General features: G+C 36.8%; 1 protein-coding gene and 1 long non-coding RNA gene across 2 annotated transcripts in view; one reads left to right on the forward strand and one right to left on the reverse strand.

Annotated features, from left to right (window-relative positions):
• Positions 1-395: 395 nt before the first annotated feature.
• LOC144978449 (uncharacterized) overlaps positions 396-16627 on the reverse strand; it is a 25692-nt gene continuing 9460 nt past the window's right edge. Inside the window, exons 2-3 of the mRNA XM_078924537.1 lie at positions 15349-15963; positions 396-2661 (exon numbers count right to left, since the gene is read on the reverse strand). Coding sequence (XP_078780663.1) covers positions 930-2654 — 1725 coding nt within the window. The 5' untranslated portion in view covers positions 2655-2661; positions 15349-15963 and the 3' untranslated portion in view covers positions 396-929. The remainder of the gene's footprint in view (positions 2662-15348; positions 15964-16627) is intronic.
• Positions 8742-10680, forward strand: LOC144978967 (uncharacterized). Its single transcript, XR_013646631.1, has 3 exons — positions 8742-8855; positions 9678-9825; positions 10508-10680. It is a non-coding gene; the product is annotated as an uncharacterized LOC144978967 (long non-coding RNA).

The following is a 16627-nucleotide window of genomic DNA, read 5'->3' on the forward strand; positions in this document are numbered from 1 at the left end:
TACATTTTCATTCTGAGTTAAAAAACCTAACAAGTTACCAGGACTGTTATAGTGTACAAAGGCAGCAAGTAAACAATATGACAATTCTTCAATAAAAAAAATATCTTTTTTTTAAAAAAGTATATATATATATATTATAATATATATATATATATATATAATATATATATATATATATATATAATATATATATAATTATATATATATATAATATATATATAATATATATATATATATATAAATATATATATATATATATATATATATATATATATATATATATATATATATATATTATATAATATATATATATATATATATATATATATATATATATATATATATATATATATATATATATATATATATATATATATATATATATAAGCAATTGGTCTTGCAAGTAAGTGGCAAGTCTGGGATTGTTCAAGATCACGTTGAAAATTTTAATTTAACTCAAAGTCTAATCCATCAAATGTAACTTGAATATATGAAATTTTTAAAATTAAAAACAAAATATAGTTTGGTACGGTAGTTTGATATTGAATTCAATTATATTCATCTGGCCATTTTGGCCACCAGGAATACTATAAAAACGAATTGGTGGGTGGGAAACATCTGGTACAAATGTGACATAAAACTTTCCACAGCAAATATATTTTAACGAGCCATTGTAACTGAAGTTAACTTTTTTTCTTCTAAATTTAGCTAATTTCACTTTGAGATTATACATCTTTTGGTGTCTTTATAAAGCACCAAGGGACATCAGACCAGTGCACTAATTAGTAGAGTTCATTACTACTTCAATCCACACTAAAATCTTTCAACTGTCCAGAAAACTAAAATCCAACTCAGAAATCATTTATTGTCTGTCAAAACTAAAAAGCTTTGTAGTGAGTTTAGTTCGTACAAAACAAATCACATTACAATCAGACAACCTGATCTTCAATAACCTCGATATCACCATAAAGAAGGGCATATTTCTTCTCCCGATTGGATTCCTGTATTTGTTTAATTAAACTCGCTGCACTGTTAATTCCTGCTCCTTTGTGAATTTTCTTGATGTGCTTGTATAAATTGTCACTGACAGCGAACGACTTACTACAAACAGGGCAACCATAAGGCTTTTCTCCTGTATGACTTCGCCAGTGGTTATTCAGACGGTACTGACGTTTGAAGGCTTTGGGGCACAGAGTGCATTTAAACGGCTTTTCCTCAGAGTGAACAGCCATGTGCCGCTTCAAGTAGGACTCCTTTTTAAATATCTTCCCGCAAAGATAACACTTACACGGTATATCAAATTTGTGAGTGCTGACGTGTTTGTTCAATTCAGGCCCAGAGTCAAATGCTTGTCCACACATTGAGCACTGGAAAGCCTTTTCTGGACTATCCAGCTCGTGTTGGTCATCCTGATCATCAATGTCATCATCCTCATGATCAGGCAGCTGCTGCTGAAGTTCTATTTGGGGCTGCACTTGTTCAGGATGTGCTTGTACAATTGCATTGATTGGTTGTGCTGTGGTGATCTCAGAAGTTCTTAAATCAATGTAGTATGTTGGAATATTATCATTAGAACCGTCTCCATTGACAGCATATACCTCGCCAGGTCTTGATGAATGTAGAAAAGTCAAGTCATTGGCACTGCTTTGCTGTACAGGAATATTGAAGGTTGACCCAGAACCATCATCAATTTGAATTATTGTCGTGTGGCCGCCAAATTCATTCACTTGTTCAGTTTCAGTCTGTTCTATTTCTTCTATCTTTGGTTTTTGGGCCTTACAGGAGACATTTGCTTTGTTATGTAATCTCCTGACATGTCGGGAGAGAATTTCCCCAGAACTGAATAGTTTGCTGCAGACAGAGCATTGAAATGGTTTTTGCCCTGTGTGACTTCTTGTATGGCTTTTAACACGGTAAAGACGTCTAAACTTCTTAGAACACACCCCACACTTGTATGGCTTTGGTTTTTCACCAGTATACACAACCATACGATTTTCGTGAGAATTTACTTGCTGCATGAGTTTGGTACACAAATCTCTCGCCTCATTTGGATCATGTTCCTTATGAGAAACTGTAATATGCCGGTGGAGGTTTCTGCCATGCGTAAATCTTTTTACACAGAGCGGACATTGAAATGGAGTCTCTCCAGAATGAACTTTCATGTGACTTCGAATATTATCCTTTGTGCTAAATCTTTTCTGGCAAATGGAACATTCATATTTCTTAAACCTAGGTCTGTAAATTCTTTTTTTCTCTCCATCATTTTCAATATCATCTTCAAAATGAACCGGCTGAGGTTTCTCAGGAGAGCGTTGTATTTCCCTTGCTGCATGAAACTTCATATGTAAATCCAAAGACCTTTTGGTGTTGTATGTCTCTCCACACAATTGACACAACAACCCTTCCCTACTAAAGTTTTCATCAAGAAAAGAATCCAAATCTGCCTCGTCTCTCGGAATAACACTTTTACGAACTTTTGCTGGGTCAAAACTTAATGTTGATATTTTTTTACCCGATTGGCTAATACTAAGGGCATTTCTTGCATTTGGCGATGGCATACTTGATGACTCAAGGGAAAAGAAACTTAAATTGTCCTTTTTATTTGTACTTGAATCAGGTTCCATTGTAATTACATATGATACACTGGTGTCCATTTTTAGTCTGAAACAACAACAAAAAAGAAAATCTTTAAAACATGAATGATTTAAGGTTACAATTACTTTTCCTAAAACTGAAACATAAGTAAAATTTTGTTCACCACAGGATCATAATCTCACACAGAAATTGCATATATTGCATTGCAAATGGTGCTCAAAATATTATTCCTAAGGGCCCTTCCAAACATATTGACCATTGTTGTCCAAAAACCAAACTTGCTAACTTTTTAGAGACATAATTCAGAATTAAAAAAAAAAAAAATGGGACTTCATTGAAGATGTGATCATGATGATGATGATGATGATGATGATAGGTATACTAGAACAATAAAATACTCCTAAAATCTAGAAAACTACCCCTGAGAATTAGGGGAAATGAGACCCAATTTCGGGAATTTCCCAGACAAAATCGGGGGACCAAATTTTAAAAAAGAGGAAACAAAATTAAAAATACAAGAAAGAGCAGAAAATATTCATGTTTCTATTGTTTGAGATTATCTCCTTAAGTTCAAGCCAAATTGGCAAAGGACCATGTACAAACTTTTTTTTAATATGGAAAAGTGAGAGGATTTTGAATCATGCCCTGATTTAAAATCACTACCGATGCACCCAATCACAGTTGTGCTATATCAATATTGCCAAACATCCTTTTGGGTATGGTGATTTTTTAAACATTTTTTTTACATTTGAGATCTGCAATAATTTTGAATTAGGTGGGAATTACATTTGATAAAATTCAGGGGAATATTTTCCTGATTCCCCTCTTAACTTTGCACTGTTTAAAAAATCATGTTCTCTGTTTTAAAATGTTTAATAACAAAAAAAAAAACAAAAAAAAAAAAAAACAGGACAATGTGTGTTCAACAGAAATTGGTCCATCATAAAATCCAGACAATAAAAGAGCAGTTTAGACATTTTATTTTAGTTGATTTGCGATGGACCTCATGGTCGTATTCATGTTTAGCTATAAATAAAAAAAGGTTTGTGAGTTGAGTGTGATAGTATAAAGAATACATTCTTTTTAATTGACATTTTATACGAACTTGACCCCGTGGTCAAGTGGTCTTTTAGGGTGCAATTCTACTGATACTGATATCTCAAGACTTTAATAAAGTCTCATCCAACCATAATAATGAATTAGGTATTTTGGAAAAAAATTAAATAAGTCTCATTGAATAGTGGTAGTAGCAATGATGATGTGGTGGTGGTGAATGTAGTTATGGTTGTAGTAGAGGTAGCAGGAATAATTTGGTTGTTGTGGTAGTTGTAGTAGTAGTAGTAGTAGTGGTAGGGATGAAGATGATGTGATTGTTGTAGTGGTGGCAAGGATGATGATGTTTTGGTTGTAGTCGTACCGTAATGATGGTAGGGATGATGCTATGGTGGTGGTGGTAGTAGTTGTTATGGTGCCACAGATATTGATGTGGTGGTTGTAGTGGTTAGAGATAATGATGTGGTGGTTATTGTAGTGTTGGTACAGATGATGATGGTGATGTGGTTGCTGGTTAAGTGGTTGTTGGAATGATGATGATGTGGTGATTGTGACAGTATAGGTGGTAATAATGGTGTCAGTGTGGTAATTGTGATAATACTGGTGGTAATGAGAATTTTGATGTGGTGGTTGTGATAGCATTGGTGGTTGGGATAATGATGATTTGGTGGTTTTAGTGGTTACATTGCTGGTTGGGATGGTGTGAAGTGAGTAGAAAAGTGCCAGAAGACAATAGAGAATAAAAATTTTTTTCGCGGCGGTGGTGGGGTTCGAACCTGCGACCTTATTGGTACGACAACTCCGCCTGGCAGGTGAGAGCGTGGCTCTACCGTGTGAGCTATCCACGAACACAAAAATATTCGTTTCAAACCCATTGTGCCTGCTCCACTCACTTTTCTGAATTAAAAATTCACCCCATACACCGGAGCATACTCAATGTCTCAATCGTTTCTATGTTATATGTTTGTGATGAGAATATTGGCTATTAAGCTTAACTGCTGGTCAAAATTACTTCGCGATGGTGGTGAACGAATCGGCGATCTCAAGAAGTAGGTGAGAGAGGGATCTAGAAATGACTTTGGGTTTGAAACGAATATTTTTGTGTTCGTGGATAGCTCACACGGTAGAGCCACGCTCTCACCTGCCAGGCGGAGTTGTCGTACCAATAAGGTCGCAGGTTCGAACCCCACCACCGCCGCGAAAAAATTTTTATTCTCTATTGTCTTCTGGCACTTTTCTACTCACTTCATATCTTGTTGTTACCAACATAAGTGCCTGCTCCACTCACTTTTCTGAATTAAAAATTCACCCCATACACCGGAGCATACTCAATGTCTCAATCGTTTCTATGTTATATGTTTGTGATGAGAATATTGGCTATTAAGCTTAACTGCTGGTCAAAATTACTTCGCGATGGTGGTGAACGAATCGGCGATCTCAAGAAGTGGGTGAGAGAGGGATCTAGAAATGACTTTGGGTTTGAAACGAATATTTTTGTGTTCGTGGATAGCTCACACGGTAGAGCCACGCTCTCACCTGCCAGGCGGAGTTGTCGTACCAATAAGGTCGCAGGTTTGAACCCCACCACCGCCGCGAAAAAATTTTTTATTCTCTATTGTCTTCTGGCACTTTTCTACTCACTTCATATCTTGTTGTTACCAACATAAGTGCCTGCTCCACTCACTTTTCTGAATTAAAAATTCACCCCATACACCGGAGCATACTCAATGTCTCAATCGTTTCTATGTTATATGTTTGTGATGAGAATATTGGCTATTAAGCTTAACTGCTGGTCAAAATTACTTCGCGATGGTGGTGAACGAATTGGCGATCTCAAGAAGTGGGTGAGAGAGGGATCTAGAAATGACTTTGGGTTTGAAACGAATATTTTTGTGTTCGTGGATAGCTCACACGGTAGAGCCACGCTCTCACCTGCCAGGCGGAGTTGTCGTACCAATAAGGTCGCAGGTTCGAACCCCACCACCGCCGCGAAAAAAATTTTTATTCTCTATTGTCTTCTGGCACTTTTCTACTCACTTCATATCTTGTTGTTACCAACAAAGTGCCTGCTCCACTCACTTTTCTGAATTAAAAATTCACCCCATACACCGGAGCATACTCAATGTCTCAATCGTTTCTATGTTATATGTTTGTGATGAGAATATTGGCCATTAAGCTTAACTGCTGGTCAAAATTACTTCGCGATGGTGGTGAACGAATCGGCGATCTCAAGAAGTGGGTGAGAGAGGGATCTAGAAATGACTTTGGGTTTGAAACGAATATTTTTGTGTTCGTGGATAGCTCACACGGTAGAGCCACGCTCTCACCTGCCAGGCGGAGTTGTCGTACCAATAAGGTCGCAGGTTCGAACCCCACCACCGCCGCGAAAAAAATTTTTATTCTCTATTGTCTTCTGGCACTTTTCTACTCACTTCATATCTTGTTGTTACCAACATAAGTGCCTGCTCCACTCACTTTTCTGAATTAAAAATTCACCCCATACACCGGAGCATACTCAATGTCTCAATCGTTTCTATGTTATATGTTTGTGATGAGAATATTGGCTATTAAGCTTAACTGCTGGTCAAAATTACTTCGCGATGGTGGTGAACGAATCGGCGATCTCAAGAAGTGGGTGAGAGAGGGATCTAGAAATGACTTTGGGTTTGAAACGAATATTTTTGTGTTCGTGGATAGCTCACACGGTAGAGCCACGCTCTCACCTGCCAGGCGGAGTTGTCGTACCAATAAGGTCGCAGGTTCGAACCCCACCACCGCCGCGAAAAAATTTTTTATTCTCTATTGTCTTCTGGCACTTTTCTACTCACTTCATATCTTGTTGTTACCAACATAAGTGCCTGCTCCACTCACTTTTCTGGTTGGGATGGTGATGATGTGGTAGTTATAGTAGTACGGATGGTGATATGTGGTAGTGTAGGTGGTGGGGATGATAATGATCTCACAGTAATTTCAAGTGTCACAGTTCAAGTCATGTACAATTGCGTAAACTCGTCACTCCAGAGGGGTTTAAAAAATTGTTTGTTGATTTTTCATTCCGAAACAAAAAGTAAAATTCTGCATTTTCCGGGACAACAGTTTTTTCTTTTCAAATTTCTAGGACATATCCAGAAATTCCAGTATGGTAGGCATGCCTAGCTTTGGATATTTTAAAAATCAGAAATCCAAATAAAAATTCCCGACAGTTGGCATACATAATTTAACTTAAACATCTTTTTCTTCATATTCAATTCATATGAAAATTTTATTCCTCATGTCCAAAATTCATCCCAGGAAAATCGTTACTCAAATGTCAACAACTGTTTTAGGCCAGTTTTGAAATCCAAATGATGGTCCTATTGGAAATGCAACAATTTCAGGTCATTTAATAACTAAGCAAATAAAGTAATCTTTCAGCCTTCTAATTCTAATTTTCGAAAATTTGGTTTAGAATCATTTTGAAAAGCACCTTAGAACTATAACTATAATATATAATAGAATAAGTGGTCCAAGTCCAATTCTAATTCTACTGCAAAACCCAAACTTTCCCGATCAGTGCAAGATGTTGTTTGGAGTTGACAGTAGGATTGAGATTTCCTGACCACACACAGTACTCTGTAAAATTTCAACAGAAAAAATTTCAATAAGTCTAGAATCGTTAATCGTAGAGGAACAAATAATTTTCAAACTCAAAATATCTTAATTATTAATTTGGCCTAGTCAGGGTGATGGGACTTGAAAAAAACATAAAATGTGATACCTTATTTGTGTCTCTACGACTAACGATTCCAGAGTTATTTATATTTTCTTCTGTTGAAATTTTTAGTCAATTTTACAGAGAGAACCTGTGATCTCACTGCTGCCTCAAAACCAGCATCTTGCAGCGATCGGGAAAGTTTGAGTTTTGCAGTCAACATGACCCACTTATACTTATTGTTTTCAGTAATTTTGTTTCAATTTAAAAATAAATGGCAAGTGTTGGGTATCATTTTAAAGGTCAGAAAATAAGCTTTATTTTCATCATATAAACCATTTTTATTTATGGCAAGTATGGAAAACATTAAGGTTAAATAAAAATGTGAAAAAATATGAGGATTTTGCCCTTAGTGGGGTTGATGGCGATCAAAATAAAAGTGAGTGAGTATATCAATTTTGATGAAATTTGGCAGAGATATTCTTATCAATTTTGATGAAATTTGGCAAAGATATTCTTCAATTAATTGTCTATCGATGTATCAAGTATAATTAAAATGTATCCATAATTTAATTTAAAAAGTTCTTATAACTCAAAAGGAAGTGTCTAGGGAGACCAAGATTTTGGTCTCCCTAGCCAAAATCGGCCAATTTGGCTAGGGAGACCAAGATTTTGGTCTCCCGGCGTAAAACTGTATTTATAGAACTGTTTCTTTATGTTGAAGAGGCGAGTTTTTACTTCTATTTATTTATTGCTTGCCTGTTTGTCTTTGTTGCTGTTTTTTTTTTTTTTTTTGGGGGGGGGGGGGGGGGGGGGTATAATCACGCCAACAAATGTCAGAAAAGAGATGCAAGTTATCAGCCGGTCACCCACAAAATTTATATAAAAATAATAATAATTTAATAAATCGAAATATAAAACCAGAAAATAGAAGTTGCATTGAAGGTAAAATAATGTATAAAAACGCCACCTATTATTTTCTCTCCGTGTCCAAAGAGGGCTCAGCATGCATTGTTATCTAATAAAAAAACAAACTTGACAGTAATTATCTCAAGGTTTTGTTCTTGTTGATTGTACGTATCTTTGATTTCCATTTCGTATTAATAGCGTCATGATTTTTTCCGTTTTTACATAATTCTCCCACCATATCTGGCCCCGCAGTTTTATTTATGCATTTTAAAAACGAAGTGGCTAGCCGTACTTAAGGACGGGTAGACTGGCAAGCTAGACGTCATTAAGTACGGGGAGCACAGGAGTCTAGCCGTACTTATTCTGGGGCCTTGACCCCTGGTCGTGTCAAAGGTCACATCCGGTAAGTCGACCATGGTGGGCCGTGGTGCCAACCGCGAAGCCATGATTGTTTTCTCCCGATTTACGAGCATCATCAATTCTAGTATTTCAATAATGGCCATCGCTATTGGTGACAATTTTTCATCTTATCAACAATTGCCAAAATGCAGTTAAGCAATTGGAGACTGAGACTGACACCATTTTTATTCGTCAGGATTCTGTAAAGGTAAGAATTTGTCTTTTCTTCTTTTCTTTTTAAAAAAATTCTCAGTCAAGGCTAGGACTAGGACAGTAAAAAGTATTCGAGCGGTGGCGATATTTATGATGAGATATAATATGAATGAATGAGAATGTAATTGTATTGTAATATCAACACGCCTTACTGACTGGCGCGTGTGTCATGTGTTCTGCATTCCAATGTGATCTTTTTTTTATGGATTAATCCTTCGTTGATTTTATTTCTAGTATTTCTAGAGTCTAGAGTACTACTTGTGTAACTGTAACTGTAACAACTGGGCTGGTGACTGGTGGGCAGTTTAGTGAGCAGCAGCAGTGGTAGTGGAACTCAAATTGTGATCCACTCGCCCAGAAGTATAAATTGTTACTGCAAATTGCCGAGCACGTTGGTGGGGGGGGGGGGGGGGGGGGGGGGGGGCGGGAGGCAGTAACTCTAAAATTGTGGGAGTTGGTAAACGTCCAGTTTTTGGCATTCCAGCACTAAGCTAATTAGTGGCTGTGACCCGATTTTTAGAACTTTGGAGTTGGATTGAAATGCCTCATGATGATAATGATTGATAATGACAATGACATTGTGTCACATAGTCTGTAGATATACAGTATTGTCAAATAATGAAAAACAATAGGGTATTATTATCATTATTAATATTACTTTTTTTTCAATTTATTTATTATTATTATTATCATTATTATTATTATCATTATTATTATTATGATTATTATTATTATTTATAATTATTAACTTAAGCAATTGCATTGGTATGTGCCATTTTCACTGCAGTGAATTTAATTAATTTTTTTTATTCGACAGCCAACAGGAAAGAATTCAGTTGACCGTACTGGTGTCCTGACAATCAAGAAAGATAGCTGGCTCAAGATGTCTTGTGGCAATCTTATCAATCAGCAAACCATCATCTGTGCCAGCAGAGCAGAGTATCTGCAAGCACTTTTTGAAACTGGTTAGTATTGTTTTCAAATCTTCATAGCGTCCTTACATTTTTATTGGTGGTCAATGAAGTACACTCGAGCACGAAAATTTCGAACAAGTTGGGACCACGCCTATTTGTTCGAGATTTTCGCGTTTTCGAGTTTTCCAAATTTGAGGATTTTAGGGAGGTAAATGAAAATGTGGGTGGTCTTGATAAAATTCATATGATTATAATTCTCCGTTATTATGAACTCTGTCGAGAGTTGATAGTGAGACTATTCAATTTCCTTTTCTCGGCCAGTTCAACACAATTCGCGAAAAAAAAATTCAATGGACCACAAGGGAATGTCCAGTTTGTTTGAGATTTTCGTTTTGCCAATACTAATGTAATAGAGGGTTTAAAACTGGGCATTGAACCAAGTTTGAGATTTGCATGCTCTGGTGTAAATGCTCATTTTTCTTAATGAAATTGACAAAGGATTATTTGAATTGAGTTACTACTGCATTTATGAACTTAATAGAGTTTGTTGCCAAGAGTTTTGGCCTGTGGATGTAAAACCAATGAAATTTCAACTGTGTTGGTGAGAACGATGACCAGTTAAAAAAAATTGGTATGTGAATTATAAATTCATTTTATGACAATGATTTTAATTTTATAGCCATGTCTAAAATTGCTAATGAAAAGTCTCTTTTATTTCCATTTTTCAAACCAGAACAAGATCAACCCTCTTTGTGGAACTACAGAAACAACAGTCGCAAACAAGTGGTGTTGACTTTTTTCCTGGAGGCGAAAGAAAATTTTTCTCCTAGGAGTTTGCGAAAGAAAATTATTGCTTTTTATTCTGAGCTAGATCTTTTATCACCATTCAGCTGTTTTCTTGTCTAAAATAGATTTGATTTTGCAGTTCAAGTTGATTACATACTTATCTCACAAGCAGTAGCCTATTTTAAAAATTGAAAAATGAGGGTAGTGCGTCATATCATATTTTGCGAAATCATATTTCGAGAATTTTTAATATATCAAGGAATCAACTGATAAGTAATCTGGTAAAGAATTAGTTTTTCTGATTACAATGATGAATTCGTAAGGTATAAATAAACTCTGACCATAAAATGAAAGAGTACGGAAATGTTTTAATTTTTCAGCATTTATTTCTCTAGGGAATGGGTTAGCGAATCATTTATACATTTTTTAGACAGATCAATCTACTCAATTTTCGTCATTTCTTGTCCTATGACGCTCATTATTTTGAAAATTTTATGGATCAGCTTATGTCGAATTAGTGCTTTCTCAAATTTCCGTTTTATGTCATTTTCTGATTTTCTAACAATCATACATGTCATTTTCCTTTAGATTGTTTTCAAATATATTCAGAATCTTTTTTGTGTGTTTTGCATCATGACGGAAGTATTTTGGGGGAAATTTAAATATGTAAGATTTTTTAATTTTAAAAATTGATTTTTTTCCTGCCGATAAGCGCCACAATGTCAGTCGAATTAAAAAACATATTCTAAAGAATTTCTTTTCAAGACCAGTGGTAAACTCTTCCATCATTATCTAGTTATTTATGTAATATACATTGTGTGTAAATTTGAAAGAAATTTATACGCTGGTTTTTGGTTCATCTATGTTAGCAATTTTAGTTTTAGGGTTTTACATCTAATTTTAGCCTATAGGGTGCCCCTTTAAAATGTAAAAAAATATATTAAAGATGTTTTTGTTTTTTTTGGGGGGGGGGGGGATTTTTTTGTGTGTTTAACATCAATCACATTATTAGTTTATGAGTTTAACTATAAATCATAATTGACCACCAAATTATTTTTAAAAAAATGAAAAATGGATGTCAACAACAACAAAAAATTCTAAGTGGTATGGGTTAGCGAATCAATTTTTTTTTTTTTTTCAGAATTTGATCAATTTACAAAATTCTTCTATTTACTTGTTCCATATATATTGATTATACTTTGGAATTTTGATGGACGTTGTCTGAAAAATTAGCTTGTTTATCATATTAAAGAAAGATTTTGTTTTTTCTCAAAATTCCATTTTGCATCATTTTCTGATTTTCTAACATTCTTCATTCATATCTGGATTATTTTCCATCAGATTGTCTTCAAATTTGTCAGAATCTTTCGTATGATGGGTTTTGCATCATGATGGATTTGGCTTTGGGCTAAACTAAAATTTAGTAGTTTGAATTTTTAAATTGGATTTTTTTCCTGTCGTTTCATGAGTGCCATATTTTCAATCGTAATCGAAAAACAATTCTTTAAATAAATTTTTCAAGACTTGCTAAACCTATCCATCATGATGTTGCTCTTGCTGTAGGAAACATTGTGTGTAAATTTGGAAGGTATCCGTTGGGTAGGAATTCACTGTAGGAATTTATTTTTTTTTTGGGGGGGGGGGGGGGGGGGGGGGGGGGGGTGGTGGTGTTTGGTCTAATTTTAGCCTATATTGCCTGTGGCATTGAAGACATTTAAATATATTGAGTTTTTTATATAGCGCAATATCCACTAAATGTGCTTAAAGCGCTTTACAAGGGGTCCCTGGTCAACAGCAACATTTAACATGTTGGACAGAACATGACGCCTGTTAGGCGATATTACAATTCTTTGGACAGAGACAACACTGTTAACGGCCAGGTACTCATTTTACACCAGGGTACGGTGAGAGAATGTGAGTAAAGAGCCTTTTACAAGAAATCACTCGAACCCAGGACCTTCCGATAAGAAAGCAAGTGTCATACCATAAGACCACATTGCTGCACATTTAATTTTTTTTTGGTGTGTGTTCGTCATCAAATTAGACCTCCTACCACCTAAAAACAACAGGGGAATACCAATATTGGCATTGCAATAAACAAAACGGATTTTTGACTATAGGTCCCCCTTTTAAGGTGAAATATTTCCTAGCTCAGATGGTTTGTTTTAAGCGGACTGTAGTGCGTTCCACTGTGGGATTTTTTTTTTTTCATAAAATTGTATTCACTGTCAGTGGTGACATATAATTTTACTGCCTAGTTTTGATCTCCATGACACACTATCCCTACCACTACCACCAGTGCTTTTACAGACTGAGTCCCTATCATCAGGGCTATTACGCACTGAGTCCCTACCACCAGCGCAATTAGCCATTGAGTCCCTACTATTAGTGCTATACTGAGTCCCTACCACCAGTGATTTTGTAGACATTGAGTCCCTACCATCAGTGTTATTAGCCACTGAGTCCCTACCACCAGTGATTTTGTAGACATTGAGTCCCTACCATCAGTGCTATTAGCCACTGAGTCCCTACCACCAGTGATTTTGTAGACATTGAGTCCCTACCACCAGTGTTATTAGCCAGTAAGTCCCTACCACCAGCGCTATTAGCCACTGAGTCCCTACCACCAATGTTATTAACCATTGAGTCTATACCACCAGTGCTATTTGCCATTGAGTCCCTACCACCAGCGCAATTAGTCATTGAGTCCCTTCCACCAGTGCTATTTGCCATTGAGTCCCTACCACCAGTGCTATTAGCCACTGAGTCCCTACCACCAGTGCAATTAGCCACTGAGTCCCTACAACCAGCGCTATTAGTATTCCACTGAGCCCACCAGTGCTATTAGCCATTGAGCCCCTACCACCAGTGCTATTAGCCACTGAGTCCCTACCACCAGTGCTTTTAGCAACTGAGTCCCTACCACTAGTGCTATCCAGCATAGAGACCCTACCACCTGTGCTATTAGCCACTGAGTCCCTACCACCAGTGCTATCCAGCCATAGAGACCCTACCACCATGTGTTATGAGCCAGTGAGTCCCTACCACCAGTGCTATTAGCCACTGAGTCCCTCCCACTACCACCAGCGCTATTACTATTATTTCTATTAGCCATTGTCATTGAGTCCCTACCACCAGTGCTATGTGCCATTGAGTCCTTACCACCAGCGCTATTAGCCTTTGAGCCCCTACCACCAGCGCTATTAGCCATTGAGTCCCTACCACCAGTGCTATTAGCCATTGAGTCCCTACCACCAGTGCTATTAGCCATTGAGTCCCTACCACCAGTGTTATTAGCCATTGAGTCCCTACCACCAGTGCTATGTGCCATTGAGTCCTTACCACCAGCGCTATTAGCCATTGAGCCCCTACCACCAGCGCTATTAGCCATTGAGTCCCTACCACCAGTGCTATCCAGCCACTGAGTCCCTACCACCAGTGCTATGTGCCACTGGGTCCTTACCACCAGCGCTATTGGCCTTTGAGCCCCTACCACCAGCACTATCCAGCCATAGAGCCCCTACCACCAGTGCCAGTGCTATCCAGCCATAGAGCCCCTACCACCAGCGCAATTAGTCATTGAGTCCCTACCACCAGTGCTATCCAGCCACTGAGTCCCTACCACCAGTGCTATTACCCATTTGAGATAGAACAAAATTGACGTCACTCAGTTCTTTATTATCGTTTTTAGCCATTTTTTAAATGATTAGTTCTCATTGATTGTATTCAAGACAAAACTATAAAAGGTTGAGGTTACACATCGATTAGTAGAGTGGTATTATCACGGAGATCAGTTTTCCCAAATAATTCCATGTGATGGGGAAAAAACATCCGGTTAAAAAAGGTTTTGACAAAATATGCAGTGAAGACATGCGAAGGCAAAATATGCCACCGCACATAATAAATAATCTACCAATCCTTAAGTACGGCTAACTAAGCAATCTACACGACATTAAGTACGGCTAGCCAGCCAGTCTGACTGTCATTAAGTACGGCTAGACTGGTAGGCTAGACGTACTTAAGTACGCCTAGACTGGCAGGCTAGCCGTCATTATGTACGGCTAGCCTTTTCCTTTTAAAAATGAAAGAACAACAAAAACTTACAACTTACAGGCAAGCAAGGAATAATAGAAGAAAAAACTCGCCACTTTAACATAATAAAGAAACAGTTCCATAAACGAAAATCTTGGTCTCCCTAGCCAAAATCGACCAATATGGCTAGGGAGACCAAAATCTTGGTCTCCCTAGCCTCTACTAACTACCAACTCAAAAATTGATAAAATTTTACTTCATTCAATGACATTGACATTAGCTTTCTGAGAAATACAATCAGGAATTAAGAATGAAATATACCGTTAGAAAGATTGTTTTGTGTCCTTTAACATGATACCAAAATTAGTCACATAGGTTCACAAATAACGCCATGGTGACCAGAACATAGAGGTCCAAAAATAAAGTTCCAAAAAAGAAGTTTCACTTTCACCTTTCACTTACAGTACAGTACTAGTACAGTACAGTGAGCCTGTCGGCGGCCTCTGGACTGGAGTTATTAAAGTGCCTAGATAAATGTTATTTAAAATCCCAGCCAACTTATTGAATCAAATTAAGATGTTTTGAGTTTGAAAAAAGAATCAAAGCAAAGTACCCTTGCCTTTCTCTACTCTGTCCTGCAACTGCAACACAACACCACCAGTAGGCAGGTCAGTCTCAACTCAGCAGAGTCAGAGTGAACTGATCTTTGACCTTATTTATGATTATTCACAATTCGATTGAGACTACCAATCTTACCTGTCTAATGTTGCAATCTGCACGATTGCCGTGAATTATTGAAAATCCATTTACTTAAAAATCTGATCTGAGTTGTTTTTTAGAAAATATTCTTGAATGTTGATTGTGATAGGAAACGGTGAGCGGAAGTTGTGAATTGTAAACTTGCCAGACAATATAATTTTAAAAAAAAAACAGAAACAGCCCGTCTAAATACCAAATTTCTAATTTTTAATTGCTTTAATTCATTCATCACAAACTGTTGTTCATTGCAAGATTTATATTTCAATTTTTTCCTCAATAGTCACTGTTTGAAATGGCTATCAAACATCAAGATCTAGATTTCTTAGAAATTTAGCAAAACAAACTACTCTATTCGACCAATCTGGTGGCAGAATTTGGACCAAAAATGGGAGGGCTAGGCAGCCTCACTTTTGCTTGGGTGCACGTATCATGAAAAATTCGCTTAATTATTAATGTTAATTATTAATCCACCGTTCTCATCTCGAGTTGACGTCTTCAGTTCGAAGCACAGACTATCTATGGTTCGAAGTTACCCTTCAGCATTCAGCATTCGGTTTTGGCGTCCCGTGTGTTCTGCGTTGATTTGATTCTTTCAAGTTGCAAAAATTGTTTCTGAAATGCAAAACCAAAAATGTATAAAGTTTTGATAACTATTTTCTTGACTAGGTCTACACAAAATCAAACAAACAAAACTAAAAAGAACCAACTAAAAAGAAAAATAAATAAAGGCAAAGAAAAACAAAACAATTTCAACTCATTCAAAATAAATAAATGCATTAAATAAGAGCTTCAATCCTTACAGATTGAGTACGCTGACTAGCTTGATATTGAATGTAGAAATCCTCCTCCTCCTCCTCCTCCTCCTCCTCCTCCTCCTCCTTCTTCTTCTTCTTCTTCTTCTTCTTCTTCTTCTTCTTCTTCTTCTTCTTCTTCTTCTTTTTATATTACTTTTTTTTTATTTTGAGTTCCTCTTTCGGCAGGTGGTATCCAATTGAGTTCTTGGATAAGTTTCGAGATGCTTGCCCCTGGTTTGAAGTTGTCATAAACAAAGCTTGATGCTCTTCTCTGTATCTTTCTCCGGATCATCAACGTGTGCTTTGGTATAAGGGGGTTCCTTACGGAATTGCTGTACTCTAAGATGAGCCTAATGTATGTCTCATAGCATTTCTTCTAACTTGGCACAGGACAAGAGTTGCCTTTGTAGAAAGCTAAGACTTCTGTTTGCTTTGCTTTTTGTGTTTGCCATGTTTACGCCACTTCATTTTTTTCATTTATT

Source organism: Berghia stephanieae, chromosome 8 (genome assembly GCF_034508935.2).
Source record: "Berghia stephanieae isolate SIO BIC M18660-M18661 chromosome 8, UCSD_Bste_1.3, whole genome shotgun sequence".
NCBI lineage: Eukaryota > Metazoa > Mollusca > Gastropoda > Nudibranchia > Aeolidiidae > Berghia > Berghia stephanieae.